The following is an 18,615-nucleotide window of genomic DNA, read 5'->3' as shown; positions in this document are numbered from 1 at the left end:
TTAAGTGGAAATTGTACTTTATTTTACGTATATAATGTCATGTAAAACTGCTTAAGATGGTATGGTCTTTTTTTTAATCTTAAAACAAGTGACTGCTTTCCATTTTTTGATTTGGGATGGGGGAATCAGAAGGTCCTTCTTACAGTGATCTATTGATAATGCAAATTTTTAAAGGAGATTGACTTAGGTAAGTTTGTAATTCTAGGCTAAATTGCATAAAAGCTTTGTCAGTAGTTTGCAACATCAGAGTTCTTTTAATAAACCTATTTTCTTTGTAAGTAAGAATGATTAAATGAAACCTTAGGACAGAAAGTAGTCAGCTATTAAAGAGAGGCAACAACATGGATGACCTTTATTCTTTGGCAAAATTCATAATTTGAAGCTCTGAATACCTTTTTCAAGAAAATTTTGTTAATGCTCTTGGCTATATACATTGTGAACTACCAAAATGAACAAAACTGAAAGACTTGATTTTGTCCAAGAGCTAAGTTTGAGTAACAATTTACACAGTATCCTTCGTGCAGGTTATTTGCAGATTGTAGTCTTCACAGACATCCCTGGGCACGCACTTGTTAGACCTGGGAGTCATGAATGTCTCTACAATAATTCAGGGAATTCTAGAGGTCTTCAAACTGTAAGGTCTAATCATAATACAAGGGGAAAAGAAACCTCATAAAAATTAATGGTTAATCAGAAGGTAGCCATAACCAAAAGCACAGTGAATACAGTACAGGTCTTCACATTAAGTTAAACATGAACTCAATGCTATAGAAAGATCCAGGGGATAGTTTTAGATTTAACTTTGGCCCACTATCCTAATAGTGTATTTCAGTAATGGCTAGAAGTAAGTCTGAATGTCTTCCCAGAAAGTTTGGTGTATGTTTTGCCCAGGACAAGGGAGGTTCAGGACACCTCACTTAAATTCTCATTTTTAAACTGAGGCTTTGGTGTTTATGCCGAAACCAAATTAGTATATGCTTGGGGTGGGGGCTGGAATGAGGGGAATGGTGGTTTCTAGGGCTAACATCGAAAACTGATTCAGCCTCTAGTCCCTGAGTGGTTTTCAATGGCATGGTTAGTCAATTTTTTTTTTTAAACTAGAAGGTTTTGGGATAGGTTGGAGCATTTATTGCATATTTTACTGTCAATGTCTTAATGTGGGCCTTTTAATTTGTAAACATTTATGGAAATGATTGTGGGGCTGTGGGAAAAAACATACCTATTTACTTTTGAAGTTTTAAAAGACAGTCCACTTTTTAGCATGTGTGTTGTGTCCAGCCTGTGGTTGTCTTAACTAATAAATGTGATTTTTTCTCCCCATTCTCTCCTTCATTTATTTGCGTAGAGGCCTGTTCCCTGGTGTGAGTTCCTGAGTGGCAAGCATCTTTGTAAATTATGATGAGACTGCACTCATTAACCATTGCATGCACTTGTGAGGAATTCTTAATCTGTCCTACAGCATCTTACCAACAGTCACGCATTCTATGTATTATACATTAACTTTATTATTAAATTACTCTTACCTCTTGGAAGTTTAGAGTAAGGTATTGTTCATTTTTAATCTTACAGGGTTTCCATAACCATATAGGGAAGCTATTAAGAAACAGGCTTTTGGCTGGCAAGGTGGCTCAAGCAGTAAGGGCACCTACCTAGCAAGCATGAGGTCCTGAGTTCAAATCCCAGTACTGAAGAAAAAATTTGGACTCAACCATTACACACTGTATTTCTACGGTACTTGGGCAATTTTAAGGTCACAAACCTGCATAGGTGTGGTCATGGATCTGTTTAAAACAGGTTTATAAAGCACCAGAGGTGAGAGGTTGGCTTACACACTAGGAATTCTTATGCAGCATGAGGAAAATAAGGCTGCTGGGCTCCTCAGCTGTTTGCTGGCCGTCCAGTAGGTTCCCAGGGGGATGCAGGTAAGGACTGCGTTCTGGGAGTCAAGTGCCTGAAACCCTTCGCGTTTTATGCCCCTCGCCAAAGGTGCACCGGAGGAGTGACTGCATTAATCTGGAGTTGATGGTTGCTACGGGTTAAAACCATCATAAAGAACTAAAGCTTACTCAAAATGGGGACCAAATTATCATTTTAGTAGGCATCTAAAGTTGAGAAGTGTTATTTATTTTTTTTTTCTTTTATTATTCATATGTGCATACAAGGCTTGGTTTATTTCTCCCCCCTGCCCCCACCCCCTCCCTTACCACCCACTCCACCCCCTCCCGCTCCCCCCCTCAATATCCAGCAGAAACTATTTTGCCCTTATCTCTAATTTTGTTGTAGAGAGAGTATAAGCAATAATAGGAAGGAACAAGGGATTTTGCTGGTTGAGATAAGGATAGCTATACAGGGCATTGACTCACATTGATTTCCTGTGCGTGGGTGTTACCTTCTAGGTTAATTCTTTTTAATCTAACTTTTTCTCTAGTTCCTGGTCCCCTTTTCCTATTGGCCTCAGTTGCTTTAAGGTATCTGCTTTAGTTTCTCTGAGAAGTGTTATTTAAATAAGAACCACTAACTTTAATGGGTTACCAAGAAAGTGGAGGAAGATGCTGAACGATGGCTATGGGGCAGCAGTAAGAAGTAGTTGGGAACCCTTATCAGTACCGCTGAGGAATAACCAGAGGGCAACAATGGGGGCGGGGGAGCAAGAGCTACGTTTGAGACGCCAAACGCGAAATACCGCGAGTTACCAAGGAAGAGCTCTAGAGGTTGGCTTCTGCCGTGGCTGGCGGGGCGTGTCAAGGAGGCTACGACCAGAACGCAGTGACGCGCTGCGGAGGCGTGGCCGGTCGTGCGCACGTCCACTTCCGTCGCGCATGCGTCCTGAGCTCCATTGTGGCGGTTTATTGGGATCAGGAGGTTGATGGAGTATTATGGTCTTTAACTCCTGAAGGAGATGCGCTGTAGTGCAGTCATCAGAGCCTACCATAAAGTCTGCAGGTGTCTGTTGTCTGGGTTTGGGGGTCGAACAGATGGAGGGCAGCCGGAGCGGTTGCCGGAAAGGAGTAGCTGTCCGGAAGGGCGCCCGAGGTCCCACGCGGAGCTTCCTGGGGACAGCGAGCAGACTGTAGCCCCTGAGCCTGCCGAGGGGAGCGAGGCGCTGTTAGAGGTCTGTCAGAGAAGGCACTTTCTTAGCGGAACCAAGCAGCAGCTTAGCCGAGATTCTCTTCTGAGCGGGTGCCACCCCGGCTTTGGGCCTTTGGGCGTAGAGTTGCGGAAGAACCTGGCGGCAGAATGGTGGTCCTCGGTGGTGGTGTTCAGGGAGCAGGTCTTTGCGGTGGACGCCCTCCACCAGGAACCCGGCCCTTCGCTTCCCGGGGACAGTGCCTTCAGGTTAGTTTCTGCAGAAACTCTACGCGAAGTCTTGCAAGACAAGGAGCTGAGTAAGGACCAGCTAGTAGCATTTCTTGAGAACTTACTAAAAACTTCTGGGAAACTACGGGAGAATCTTCTTCACGGTATGGTTCTTCACGATTTCATGCTTCAAAACAAGTTTGGGATGGAAAGGCAGTGTCGCTCGAGTTTGAGGATTGCAACTGGCCCTTTATTCCTATGCAAAGAAAGTAGTATATTAATCTTGCTCTACCTTGGAGCACGCTGGCCATGAAATCATTGCTGTTCCTTAGAGAATCTGTCCTCAAGGAATATAAAGCTGTCAGTTTTACGAAGCGACCCATATTGAGCAGCTCTAGAATTAAGAGTTTCAATCATGTGTTTGAAACATCTGTTCATCGATACCAAAACGTTTACAAATACTTCCACACTTTTCGATTTTACACATAATTAATCAAGAGCTCATTTTTCTAGTGCACAAGGAAAATGCCTCCCCATGCCCATTTTCCTTCCTGAAAACCTATTGCTTGACCCTTTATGTAATTTTTTAGTTTGCCAATTACAAAATTTTAGTTTTATAGGTTTTTCTTTTCTTCTCCGCCCCTGCCCCCCGCCCGCCTTTGAGACAGTCTCAGTATGTAAGTAGTATGTATGTCTAACAGCCTGGCCTTGAACTCACTGTGTATCCCAGGTGGTGCTGCCATAGGTGGTTATGAAGTAAACACACGGTAATTTGTAAGGCTTTGTTGACCTTAAAAGTCAAACACAACATAACACACTGAAAAAGCACTGAGGTTCTTCACAAGACAGACTTGCTGCCTCAGGGTCTCTCATCTTTGTGAAATGCTGCCATTTTGATAGAGAAAATTAAAACATCCTAAACGTCCAGGAAAGCTTTGCTTTGGAGGTATTAAAATCACTGCTCATTTACCATATCCCAAAACAAATCAGTCTTTTTTGCTATCTCTGTTAAATGAAACCACTACTACTGTTGTACAGATTTAGAAAATAAATAAGACTTAGCTGTCTTATTCATTCAAGCATCTATTTATGTAATTTTTCTAGCCTTTAGAAATCTACCAAATTGCCAGATCCTCTGGTTGTCTAGTGTTTTTAGGTTAGTTACCAAATTTGTCTCTGCCCGTTGCTAGTGCCCGTCCTCTCTTCTGTCCATGTGTGCAGTTATGCAACCTTTCATTATGAACAGCTTTTTAAAAATTCTTAGCCATTCTGTCTCCAAGTACAATTACTGGCCCATTTTCTTCCCTCTGTAACTAATTACACATTAGCCCTCCTCCCCATCTTATCATCAATCTCTTGAGCCACTCCCCCCCCAGCCCTCTTCACCTTTCTTGAACACGTCATTAATCACACTTTTAAGTCCATATTTAAAAACTCAAGTAACTTTTCTTTGAAGTTTTGGTCATTTGGACTTCTGATAGTTTCAGGAATTTGTGTATAAAAAGTTGTAGAAATATATTGAAGCTTTAAATAGTGGTTTCTTCTTCCTGGGATGACTGACTTTTTGCCTCTGGAAGGCAGCAAAAGAATGGGGGCTTATTTTGTTAACACAATCAGGGACTAAGCTTATTAGAGGCTGGGTTTTAATCTTTTCACTTCACCTCTGTTCTAGAGTGGAGCTCTGTAAGTGTTCCAAAGGAGACCTTGGGGTGTTTACCAGGTCTTTTCTCTTTGATGAGCCAAGAACTACAATTTTTGTACTTCCCAGTCCCCACACGCATCAGGAATTGCTGCTCAGCATTTCACCTTCTCAGTTGATATTTGAGAATTTGGAAAATAGCACTAAATGTTGTTTACCTCTCATTTCTTCCCTGCTCTCCAGATTTTGGACCCTCAAGTTCCTTGCTGTCTTGGTAGCTTTCGTATCTTTAAGCAGATTTTAAAATATTTTTGGGCCAGCCTTTTTCATTATAAACAACCTAGTCTACCCAAATCAAGTAACACACACCACTGTCTGTAATTTAGTGGATGTACCTACATGCAATAAAGAGCAACAAAGACATTTTAACTTTTTCTTGATTTATTCTAAGAAATGTTGGAATTATTCTGAAGCTATTTCATGTACGTTAATGACACATCAAATACATAGGTTAATGGTATTAGAACCAAGATTTTTACTGTATAAGAAAAATATAAAAGCAAGGATAAAATGTAATGTTAAATATGAGCTGGTTATATCAGTATGAACTCACGATTTTAAAAATACATATTTCCTAGCTTTCTTCATTGAAAGGGCATAGAAGCAATGACAGTCATAGCACTGAGCACATCTAGTTCCCAGATCTTGGTTTCTAAAATGAACCAGTGCATGGAGAAATGGCTGATTCCAGGTCTGGGGCAGGGAAAACACAAGGTAAGTTTGGAACACTTAATGGTGCTAGAAAGCCAAGAGTTGCTTGAAGACTAGTGGGACACAAAGGGACACGGCTGCTGGCTTGAAGAGAGCTACCACTTGCTAAATTTGGCACGAAAAGAAATGAACATTAAAACAAATATTGATGGCAGTGGATCATGTTAAGAATTTGAGAGTTCATAGAGCTGGTCAAAAAATAACTGAAGCTGGGGGTAGGGGGGAAGGGGCAGAGAAAACTTACATTTTTTACAGAAACTGTACAATAAATGTAGAAGGAAGAGTAGAACAATGACCACCTTACAATTTTGCAATCCCCGGTATAATTGATTCAAGCAAGGATCATCTTGAAGATTCTAAAATACTGAGTGACAGATTTGAAGGGGGCAGGATATTGTTGGGCAGTAGATATTTACTACTTTAACAAAATAATCAAATTTGGTTTTGCCAGTAGTGCAGTACTATGTTCCTCCTGTTATGATGCAACAGCATTATATGCATCAACAGTATATTCCCACTAAACAATAATTAGCTGCAATTAAATCGCAAGGAAACAATTGGACAAATCCCAAGCATAAGATTATTTGTGACTAACCTGGACTCCAATCAAGAGTCAATGTTATTGAGCTGGGTGTGGTGGCACATGCACTGGCGAGGTGGAGGCATGTCAGCTTGGGGTACATAGAGATTTCCAGGTCAGTCTGGACTATCTATGTATAGCAAGACTCTGTCTTAAAAACAAAATCTATGTCATTGGAAGCAAAGTTGATGGGGAAGGAACCGGGAAATGTTCTCAATTGAGAGGTTGAAGAGATCTAATCAGAATGTAATACGTGAACCTTCATTAGAGAAGAGCAAAAATGATATTTTGAGTGACAGTTGGAACAAATAAAATACCAGTCCTGTTAGATTATCTGGCATTATGGTTAAGTTATGTTACAGTAAATAGTATATAGAAAATGATTTTTAGGAGATGCATGCTGAAGTATTCAGGAGTGAATACAAAAAAGAATATGTGGCAAAAATGTTAATTGATAAGTAGGTGAAAGGTGTACAGTTGTGTGCAGGTGTCTATTACACTGTTCTTTCAACTTCCTTATAGATTTGAAAATCCTCAAGTTTAATTGTTGGGAAACTACCTAACTAAGTGGTAATTAAGATCTACCCATATTAGCTCCATGCTGCTTGTACTGCTGTGTTAATGTTAATTTTGTTTTTTGAGACAGGGTCTCTTGTGTAACACAGGCTGACCTGGATCTTGAGAGCCTCTTCCCTCAACCTCTCCCAAGTGCTGGGATTACAAACACGTACCACCACACCTAGCCCTAACATTACTATGCTAGATATATGTCTGTAAAATTAACAGAAACACTTTGGGTATATGGAATATATTTGTACAATGATTGATTTGTCTTTTCACAGGTGCCTTAGAGCACTATGTTAGTTGCCTGGATCTGGTAAACAGGAGGCTACCTTATGGCCTCGCTCAGATTGGAGTGTGTTTTCATCCTGTTTGTGACACTAAGCAGATACCTCATGGTGTTAAAAGGTACAAAAATGTGAAAAATAACCTGGTCTTGTGTTGAAATAGTCATTTCTACTTTGGGATAGATTATAAATTTTCAGATAAGCTAACTTTGTGATATATTTAATATTTAAAGAATTGGTGAGAAGACTGAAGCTTCATTGGTATGGTTTACTTCTGCAAGGACTTCAAGCCAGTGGCTTGATTTCTGGTTGCGTCATCGACTCCTATGGTGGAGACAGGTACTACAATAATAGCTAATAGGTGAATTGTATTAATGTGTCAGAGTTAGTGCTTCCATATTATAAATGAAATTTGATTTGATGTAGCTGTGTTATTTTTGTTGTTGTTTGTGGCTTTGTACAAGTTAGCTAGCCATTTTCCCCCTGAACCTAACACCTCCTCCCTATTATGTTTGTAAGAGACACTATAATAAATCAGTAAATACAAATAAAAAGCTCTTTGCAATGGTTTTTATTGTTCCAGATAACAGGACTACTTTGGTAAAGATTTTTGTCTCTTTTTGTGATCCTGGGGTTTGAACTCAGGGCCTACACCTTGAGCCACTCCACCAGCCATTTTTTGTGATGGGTTTTTTTCAAGAAAGGGTCTCACAAACTATTTGCCCAGGCTGGCTTCAAACTGTGATCCTCCTGATCTCTGCCTCCTGAGTAGCTAGGATTACAGGTGTGAGCCTGGTAAAGATTTCTTGAGCTCAGATACTTTGCTAATGGCATTTATGTTTAAGGTAGAGCTCAAACCTCTCACCTAGCGTTCCTGACTGGTACAGAATTTTACCCTTGCCCACTCTTTTTATTTGAACTCAGGGCCTCACACTTACTAGGCAGGCACTCTACCACTGAGCCACTCTGCCAGCTCCCCTTGCCCACACTTAACAGTTTCATCTTTTTCTTTCTGCCTCCACAAACTGTCCATGTTTGGGTCTATAATTTATAATGATTAGTATGCACTAAAGAGAAGAGTTGAAGTAAGTATTTTTGTCTTGCTGTTTTACCTTTCCTCAACTTGTTAAAACCCCTCAAGTCACCTAAGCTAAATGGAAAATTTGCAAATAACCACGCACTTCACAGAAGGGGAGGAATCTGACCATACGATGCTTGCTTTATCTCATTTAGTTCTTGGTTAACGTCTCTTACTAATCAGCCACTCGAAGAGTAGATAGCATCAATAGTTTTTCTCAGTCTTTAAGAATCAAAAACCAGTATGTTTGGCAGTATATTCACTTAGTTAAATTTCACAATTTTTATTTGGAACTTGCCAGGTTTTAATCCATTGCTAGATGAAAAGGCTCAGGCAACTTTAATTCTTAGAGATAATTATGAAATTAGAGATACGTTAACATTTGTTTAATAAATTAACAAGACAATGTAAACTTTCTTTTCCAGTTTGCCACGAGTCCGTCCAACTTCAGCAGCAGTGATTGTCAAGATGAAGAAGGCCGAAAAGGAAACAAACTTTACTACAGTTTTCCCTGGGGAAAGGAGCCGATAGAGACCCTGTGGAACCTAGGAGATCAAGAACTCTTAGACATGTATCCTGGAAATGTGTCTAAATTACACGTATGTTTTACCTCTAGCTTCTGTGTGTTCTTTACCCAGATTCTCTGTGGTCATCTCTGGATCATTTGAGAATAAGTATAGACATGGTGTCACATGACCCCTTAATATTTCTTTGTGTATCTCCAGATGACATCCACACAACCACAGTGCAACCATCCAAGTCAGGAAATTACCAGTAACCCATTACTACTTTCCATTCCACAAAACTCTTGGAATATAATTGATCATCCCAATAATGCCCTTTACAGGTCCGGGATCCAAGCCAGGATTGTGTATTTCATGTAGTTATCATGTTTCTGGTTTCCTCCAAGTGAACAGTTCCTTTTGTCTATCTTCCATAACCATGACGCTTTTGAAGAACGCAGGCTAATTGCTGTGTAGAATGTCCCTGGGTGTGGATTTGTCTGCTGTCTCCTCCTCATGATTTATGCATTTTTGCCAGGAATAGCACAGAAGCCTGCTGTCCTCTTCTCGGCATCATTGGAGGCACGTGATGTGAATGTATTACTCAGGTCAACTTTGATGATTTGGTTAAGACCATGTCTGCCAGGGTTCCCCAATGAAAAGCTAATATTTGTTTCATATTTACTGAAGAGTATTGATAAGTCTTTGTGAGCAGATACCTTAAGACTATTTACATAACCTCTTTGTCACCAAACTTTGATTTTATAGGTATAGTATCCACTGAGGATTTTTGCCCAAATAAGTCATTACTTATCAAGTTTGCTGAATGGTGATTTTGTTTGTATTTTAGTTTGCTATTCCTATCATTCCTTTTAGATTTGTTGGTCAGCATACTTTAGGGTAGAGGCTTCCCTCTTGCCCCCTTTTTTAGTTTTTATATTGGTATGGACTCACAGATTCCTAGTTTTCTCAGAAGGTTACAGTTTGTTACTGTCGTTATTTATTTTGGTACTCAAATTATCCTAGACTTGGCCAGTCCTTTTGCCATAACACCATCATTCTCCGTCTAATAGCACTGCCTTCCTTTCTATAACAGCAAATTATTTCAAAATCATCTTTTGTTTTCTTGACCTAGTTGTGAAGGCAGCTATTTCTCTAAGGAGCCTTGATTGCAATTAAAGGAAAATGTATCCTTATAACAGGATACCATTGCTTCTAGGCCCTCTTGTGGACGCAACAAGGAAATTTTGTATATGATTACATACATATTTACATACACATTCACCTATGTTTATGTCTGTATCTGTCTATTAAAATCTATGAGTTCATACTAGTTCTTCAAATTTTAGTACAATGACACAGGGTTTATCCTAGCTTTCTCTCTTTCCAAATTTATAATTCAAGGTTGGGATTGAGGCTCAAATGCCTAGTATGCACAAGACCCTCAATTCAAATCCAGTCAAAATCAATCCGCCAAAAATAAATATTCTTTTTTCTGACAGTGAGAAACCTGTCTGTATCTTTAGTGTATTTATTTTTCATTTCTTGGGGCTGGTGGTGTAGCTCAAGTGGTAAAAGTGCCTGCCTAGAAAGCGTGAGGCCCTGAGTTTAAATCCCAGTACTGCCAAGTTTTTTTTTTAAGTGTACAATTTATTTTTCATTTCTTGTATGTAACCAAACTTCCTACTGAGCTTAGGCAAAGATCAGCTCCAGATAAACCAGTCCTTCTAGATCCTCCTTGTGGATGGATGTTTGGTCTAGGAGAAGGAAGAAGGAAGTGAGGCTAGCTTGAAAACTTGATCCAGGACATGCTACTCTCTCCTCTAGATTCCCCCCTCACCAAGTGTTCTCACCAGAATGTAGAGAAGGAAAGGTGGATAGAAAGCTTGGCCCCGAATATTTGGCCTCCTTGCTTCGCTTAAAGTGGATTTTATCAAAAGTTTGGCCCCAGGCTAAGTGTACCAGCCAGCTGACCAAAAGCTCAACCCTGGCACAAAGGAAAAAAGCTTAATTTACTTCATAAAGTAAAACAATTTTCAAAAATTAAAGCAGGTAATATTCCTTTAAAGAGACCTTGTCTTCCTAGACTTTATCCATGTGTACAGGTAGAACTGCTGTACCACTCAAACACTATAATAACGAAAACACAGTACAGATTGAGTATGTTGTCTGAAATGACAGACTAGAAATGTTTTGAATTTGGATTTCTTCAGATTTTGGAATATTTAAATATACATAGTGAGATAGCTTGGTGATGCACCCAAGTCTAGACACAAAATTCATTCATATTTCATGTACACCTTTTTCACATAGCCAGCAGGTAATTTTATATAATATTTTTAGTGTACCCACGTTTTGACTTTGATCTATCACATGAGGTCAGGTGGGGAGTTTTCTACTTTAGTGTCAGTGGGGCTCACAAAGTTGAATTTGGAACATTTTGGATTTTCAGATTAGGAATGCTTGATCTGTAGTTACTATAAAGAGTAGAAAGTAGATGAATATCTAAATATGAGTAAGGTAACTAATAAAAGGCTTACTCATAAACATTTCCCATGTCTCCTCCACCTTCACACATCATTTGGTGTATTCACCCTTCAAATGAAATCTTACTTGTTTAACCTTCATAGTTAAAGACCACCAAAACCTTGTGAGTAGGGATTTTTTGTGTAGTGGCTATTACTCTCTTACTGTATTCCTTATGGAGTAATTTTCACAAATGATTTTCTACTGCAGAATTTTTACTCTTCCCTGAAATTGCTCTTCTGTTTCCATAGTTCACAAAATTATTCATTAGTTGAACATGTAAAATATTAAGTAGAATTCCTGCCATGTAGTGTCCTTTTTTGAAAGGTTTCTTATGTTATTGTGTGTTTGTTTTTGTTAACTTTACTGTTAAAATCTATATTTCTGGAGAGATTATTTTTAGAAAACAATAAAGCAGATCATTAAAGTCTGAAGAACAGTTAACATTGAGAAATTTACTCTGAAAGGCATGAGAAATCAGGTGTTCTGAGAACAGTTGACATTCTTAATCAGTTTTTTAAGAACTAGAAACATTAAAGCATTCTTAAATATGGTTTAGTCTTTCTTTGGCTCAAATGGCACCACAGAGTCTTGTAGTGCCTCGGGATTATCTTATTAAATGTCAATTCTATAAACGTGTGAAAAACATCAGTTAGTAAAGTCAGAATAGAATCACAGGTACCAGAAAGCTTACTGCCCTTGGAGGACAAGATTTCACTAACCTTTTAGATATCATATAAGTTAAAACTGTTATATTATCAGTGCATGTCTGTGGTGATGAATAATGTACTATGTGCTTGATCATGAATAATCAGTAGTTGAGGAGTTGAGATTTAGGTTGTTTTTTACGTATTAAAAAAAAAACCTCATGATTGTCCAGGTGAACAATGGTAATGGGGGAAAAAGAATGAAGGTAGAAAGGAAGAACTGTGTAAACTATTTTTTACAGGCGTTCTAGTGCATCTCTGTGATCTCAGCACTCTCCCAAGGTAGGAGGCTTGCGAGTTTGAGGCCAACCTGGGCTACATAGTGAGAGTCTCAAAAGTAAAAAAAAAAAAAAAGTTTCTTTTCCAAATATTAGCTGTCACTTAGAAAACATTGAAAAGATAGTAACACCTAGATCGTACTCCAGCTGAACTAGTTCATCCTCTCTAGGAGTGGAACGCAGGTATGTGAGTGTAATGTGGGCCAGCTGAGAACCCACAATTCCTGAGGTTACCTTCTCGTCTCTGGGCCCAGTGCCTCACATAAGCCTGGCTCAGAGTAGATGCTTTGTAAGATGAATTTGTCGTTTTTTTCTGATTGCGTAAGTCTAAAATACATAATTTAAAGAAAGAGTTCTGCTAAATGATACTTTATTTTGTTCTTTCCTGTGAAGGGCCGAGATGGGCGGAAAAATGTGGTTCCTTATGTTTTATCAATAAACGGGGATCTAGACGTAGGCATGCTGGCTTACCTCTACGATTCCTTCCAACTCACAGAGAATTCCTTTTCAAAGAAGAAAAACCTCCATAGAAAGGTACCTTTGATATTGCAAACAGTAGACTTGGAGAATGAAAAGTGTGGGTTTTTCTCCTCCTTTATGTTAATTGTGCTTCCCTGCCCCCTCTCCCTCATTGCTTAGGTGTTGAAACTCCACCCTTGCTTGGCCCCTATGAAGGCTGCTTTGGATGTGGGAAGAGGCCCAGCAGCTGAGCTCAGACAGGTGTGCTAAATGCGTCTGCATGCTGTTGATTTAATTGTAATCATCAGCGTGCCACTTAAGTTTTAGTTTGACTTACTTGCTTTTTAAAATGTTTGAATGAAATAATGAACTATGAATAAATGGTTAATTATAGATAAGCTGAAGTATAGCATAATTAAGAAACTGAATACAAGTCATGCCCATACTTTCATTTTTTAGTAAGCAAAACATTTGTAGATATCTAATGACATCTTTCCCTTTTAACTTAAGATTTGATACTTGTCAATATAAGCAAAGGTTTTAGATTGATAATTTTTGATTTTCCTAATCTACTGATTCTAAATTATTAAATATTATTGCAAAAAGCCAGGGAGCTGGTTTTCATCTCTTTCCTGACACTTCTTCAACAGTCCTCATTTCTGTCTCTAGGACTCAGACCTCCATAGGACCTGAGTGGGGACCCTGAAAAGATTTAGGCCTGGCGTGTCTCCCAGCTTTCCCTGGCTCTTGTGAGAGGTCTGGGAAAGTGGGTGATAGTGAACCCAGCAAAGAGAAGACAATGGCTTGTTTCCCCTGGGTTGTAGCAGTGCCCCAGACACCCTTGTCACAAGTTCCTAGGGCTCAAAAAAGAGTGCCCTAGTTCACCTCTCCTCCACCCATCACCCTCCTCCCCTGGGGGCTATTTGGTAATGTCTGGGGGCAATTTTGGTTGTAACAAGGTGGTGGTGGCAGTGGGATGATGCTGCAGGCACCTAATGACCAGGGACGCTGCTACAGTGGCTGTGACCCAGAGCCCAAAAGTGATAGGCCTGCTCCAAGCCTTAGTTCCATATGGTGTAGGGGGTTTTAAGTTTTGCCTTGCCATTGCTTGTTAAGAAAACAGTAAAGTTTACCATGTCTGTTATTTATTATTACTATTGGTGCTAGAATTGAACCCAGAGCCTCCAGCATGCTAGGCATGGTACTCTACCACTGAGCTATGCACTTGTTACTGCTTTTATGTTTTGAATCAGGCTTCTGTCTCCGGCTTTACACTAATATCAATCTCTTGAAATATTTCCCATAATTGGCTTCTGGAATGCCACACTGCTGGTTTTCTTAGACTTTTTCCTTCCTGATTGTTCCTTCTTTTCCTGACATGATAGTACAGCCCTAAGACACAATTTTCACCTTTCCCAGGAGTTTAATTTAGCAGAGCTCTTTGGACCTAATGTTTTTTTTTCTAGTAGAATCTGGTATGGTTTGTTAATGATGATAAAAATTCTTGTTTGGTATAAAAATAACAGAAGTTTTGTATTTAGCATTTAGAAAGTATACAATACATAAATTATAAACATTAATCCCACACAACTGAATGATTTTATGTCCATTTTAGAGATTTGAAGGTGATTTTTACAAAAATAGGACACTGTAGCTACTATTATTTCTTTCATATTTGAAGTCTTTTTATTTTCTCCAGGTTTGTCAAGGGCTATTTAATGAATTGCTGGAAAATGGCATTTCTGTGTGGCCTGGTTATTTGGAGACTGCACAGTCTTCCTTGGAACAGCTCTATTCAAAGTAAGAATTTTCTTCCTTGTCATTAAAAAATGTGTTTCATCTGGGCGACAGTGGCTCACAGCTGTAATCCTGGCTACTCAGGAGTAGAGATCAAATGGTTCAGAGCCAGCCCTGGGCAAATAGTTCTTGAGATCCTATCTCAAAAAAAAAAAAAAAAAAATCACAAAGCAGGGCTGGTAGAGTGGTTCAAGCAGTAAGAGCACCTGCCTAGCAAGCATGAGGCCCTAAGTTCAAATCCCGGTGCTGCAAAAAAAGAAAAGTTTTATTCAGAGCATTTGCTTATGTGTCTCCTTAGTTTGTGATAATAGAAATGAATCTTTACTAAATATATATGCATGTATATATTACATATAATTTAGAGGAGTTCCTCGCTTTCCCTTTTATAGAACCACATGCCCTTAACTAATTACAGTAGCAGGGAACAGTATTCGGCAGGTGTATTTGAGCACATGCTCCATGCAATTCCAAGACTTAATGTCGTGAAGTATGTATGCCTCAGTTTATCAGGGATGAAGTTAGGTACATGTAATGCACTTGTTGAATGAGGACTGAAGGACTGTGAATGAAATGCCTGCCTTTGCTGGCATTGTGGTTCATCCAAGGCTAAGCAGAAGAGAATTGTACCCTGGTCAATTAGAACAAATCATCTCAGTGATTGGCACCTCTGGTCACCAGTTGTTCAAGATCAAAACTGGTGCTGGCTGACCATCCATAACCCAGATATCTGAAATGCTGACATTTTCCAACAATTGAGAATTCCATACCTGACCTTGTGACAGGTTACAGTCAAAACAGAACAAGGCTAGTAGAGTGGATCAAGTGGTAGACTAAGCGCCTGCCTAGTAGCATTTGTGAGACCTTGAGTTCAAACCCCAGTACTGCAAAAAAAAAAAAAAAAAGATACACAAAAAAATGACCTTCAGCCTATGTGTATAGGCATATGTGAAATAAAAATAAATTTTGGGTTCATACCTGGGTCCCTCCCCAAAATATATCATTATGTAGATGAAACTATTCCAGAATCCAAAACACTTCTGGTGTCAACCATTTGTGATAAGGGATATTCAGTGTGTATCATCTTTATTATCCCCCACCTCTAGTCCACCCCCAATTGCCATCAGCTTGCCCCTAGATAGACCTTAGCTCCTCATTTCTCTGTCTTTGCAGCCATTGCTCAAGTTAAGGTTGCCAGTATCCTTGCCTGGATTATTGAAACAATCTCCCGTTTCATGAACTGCTGATTTGGGGGAGTAGGAGGGGTTGGTGCTGGGAGTTGAACTCAGAGCCTCATACTCTACCACTTAAGCTTCACTCCCCGAGTCCTAAATTCTGATTTTAATTGCTAGGTGTGGTAGTATACACCTATAATCCCACCATCTTGGGAGGCTGAGACAGGAGGATGGCAAGTTCCAGGCAAAAAAAAGAAAAAGGAAAAACCTATATTGGACTGGGGGTATAGCTCAGTAGCAGAGCCCAAGCCCCTGAGTTAAATCCCCAGCATTGTAGGGGTTGGGGGGAAGAGCAGCTAATGGTTTTACAATATATAAAATGAAGGGGTAGACAACTTCGTAGTCCTCACAGTTTCTAAAATCTAATTCTTTGAGTCATGTGGACGTGATCAAATTATACTTGTTCTTTACATGGTCTAGGCTTTCTAAGTGTCTTAATGCACTTAGATACAGCTGTGAACAAAAGTTTCTTGGTCTTGTGAAGAATCTTAAATTCTAGTGGGACAAAATAGACAATAAGCAATGAAACCTTTATACAATGAATATATGCTAATTTTTAAAAACCCGAAATAGACAATAACTAATTAAATAAAGTAGTCCCTCCTGGACTCCTACAAAGAAAATGAATATTTAATGAGATAGAGTGACTTGGTAAGCAGATAGGTAGTGTGGATATATTCAATGATTGGTGAACTAGAAACTGCAAGTTCTTAAGCTATAAACAAATCATGAATTTGATGTCATTTGTTGTATGCTAGGTCTGTATTATAATATGGTTTATATATATTAATATATATATATATATATAATATGGTTTATATATACAGTCAAATTCCAAAGGCTGAGGTTACTCTGAGGTTCAGCTGTAATGTCACACCAAATGATGTGTTGAGAGGCCAGGGTTTATTTCTTAGATTTTAGTTTCTTTTAGAACTTTTCAGTTATTACAATAAGATCAAAACTTACTTTGAGTATGATTCAGAAACAAAAATGTTGGGTGTTCTGACCCATCTCTCAGGGCCTGACGTAGAGTTTGAGCGACAGTGGCTGGGCTCTAGAGCAGTTAAAGCTGGTAATGCAGTCGGGTAACTCACATTCATGCTCACGTATTTCGTTCAACTCCTTTTTCCTCAGGTATGATGAGATGAGTATTCTCTTCACGGTTCTGATTACCGACTCCACTCTGGAGAATGGATTAGTACATCTGAGAAGTAGAGACACCACAATGAAGGAGATGATGCACATCTCCAAGTTAAAGGACTTTTTAATCAAGTGTATATCATCAGCTAAAAACGTATAGATTTTCGTGTTTGTATAATAAATATTCTCTCCTGATTTGGTTGTCTTCGCATAGATTGTTTTATCCCTATGCATTTATGAATTCATTTCACGAATTTGCATGTCATCCTTGTGCAGGGGCCATGCTAATCGCTATATCATTCCAGTTTTAGTATATGTGCTGCAAGAGTGAGCATAAAGTGGATATTTTTGATGCTTTGGTTCATTTTTTAATTGTACTTTTGGTGTATTTCATTGTATCGAGAATATGTCGAGCTATGAGAAACAAAAATCCTACTACACTGCATTAAGCAGATTGGGATTTGTTTTTTTTCTTATGACAAGAGAAGCTGGGTATGGTGGCCCAGGCCTGCAATCCCAGCACTTGGGAAACAGGAGGAGGATCACAAATTGGAGGCTATATTGAGACTCTGGCTTAGAAAGTAAAACCAAACAGAAGAAACCAGGGAATAGATGGTTCAAAGCTGGTATAACTTCATAGTTAGGGATCCAGGTGCTGTCTGTCTTTCTGATGCTCTTTAGTATGTTGAGTTTGTTTGTTTTATTTTTTTCCCCTGATGGTACTGGGGTTTGAACTCATAGCCTCATGCTTTCTAACCAGTCCACCAGCCAGCATATTGATTTTTGTCTTTATGTTTTTTGACTCATGATCACAAGTGGCCACTGGATTTTTAGTGGAAAAAAACATGTTTGGAAGCCATACTCTGGGTATTAGGATGCTCACTGTTAGAAAGAGGCTTTTAGCTTGGTATGGCAGAGCATATCTGTAGTCCCAGCTATTCACATGTTCTACCAGGCTTACTGGAGACTCTTCCCCTTCTGCTGAGAACCAAGGGAAACTGCCAAGGTTTTGAATCAATCCCATTTATTCCCCTTCTCTATTATAAGAATGTGAATGTGGAAAGATTTTTGCTGGGCACTGGAGGCTCATACCTGTAATCCTAGCTAAACTTGAGAGGCTGAGATCAAGAGGATCATGGTTCTCAGCCAGCTTGGGCAAATAGTTTTTGAGACCCCATCTCCAAAATAACCAGAGCAAAATGGACTGGAAGTGTGGCAATTTTGCAAGTTCAAACTCCAGTCCCACCAAATAATTAAAAACTAAAATAAGAGAAATCCATAAGTCTGACATCGAGATATTTGAGAAAATATTCTTCTGGATAGTTTATTTCAACTGTATAGAAGAGGTCATCTGTTTCATTGGCTATATTATTCTCTTGCCACATCATGAAATACTCTCCCATAATGCCATTAAAAAACCTGGCATACTCATTTTGGACTGAAGCAAGCTTGTAGTAGATTTGCCCCCACAAAATAAGTTGGAAAACTGAAACCATTACCTAACTTTGAAAAGAAAGGAAGTCAGTATTAGTCATTAAGAAAATGCAAATCAAAACCACAGTGAAACAGCACTTCACACCACTAGGATGGCTGTAATTAAAGACAGGGCTGGGGTCTGAAGAACACTTGCCTAGCACACTCAAGGTCCTGGTTCAATATCACTGAATGGTCCAGCATGGACCATTGAGGATGGCAAGGATGAGGAGGTACCGGAATGCCCATACACTGCCACAGGGATTGTAAAATGGATCTCAAAGCCA

The 18,615-nt window shown here is 39.3% G+C and overlaps 1 protein-coding gene and 1 non-coding gene across 2 annotated transcripts; one reads left to right on the top strand and one right to left on the bottom strand.

Annotated features, from left to right (window-relative positions):
- Nucleotides 1–2,298: 2,298 nt before the first annotated feature.
- On the top strand, nucleotides 2,299–17,050 carry Polg2 (DNA polymerase gamma 2, accessory subunit). Its single transcript, XM_020178292.2, has 8 exons — nucleotides 2,299–3,461; nucleotides 7,130–7,256; nucleotides 7,369–7,474; nucleotides 8,639–8,812; nucleotides 12,621–12,761; nucleotides 12,867–12,947; nucleotides 14,386–14,486; nucleotides 16,850–17,050. The coding sequence occupies exons 1-8, from the start codon at nucleotides 2,900–2,902 to the stop codon at nucleotides 17,013–17,015; spliced, it is 1,458 nt and encodes a 485-aa protein (XP_020033881.2). The 5' UTR covers nucleotides 2,299–2,899; the 3' UTR covers nucleotides 17,016–17,050.
- A 36-nt stretch (nucleotides 17,051–17,086) lies between these two features.
- Nucleotides 17,087–17,190, bottom strand: LOC141414334 (U6 spliceosomal RNA). Its single transcript, XR_012439393.1, has one exon. It is a non-coding gene; the product is annotated as a U6 spliceosomal RNA (small nuclear RNA).
- Between the last annotated feature and the right edge of the window lie 1,425 nt (nucleotides 17,191–18,615).

Source organism: Castor canadensis, chromosome 11 (genome assembly GCF_047511655.1).
Source record: "Castor canadensis chromosome 11, mCasCan1.hap1v2, whole genome shotgun sequence".
Classification (NCBI taxonomy): domain Eukaryota; kingdom Metazoa; phylum Chordata; class Mammalia; order Rodentia; family Castoridae; genus Castor; species Castor canadensis.
The sequence above is the reverse complement of the archived record's forward strand: the minus strand, read 5'-3'. Positions and strand labels throughout refer to the sequence as shown.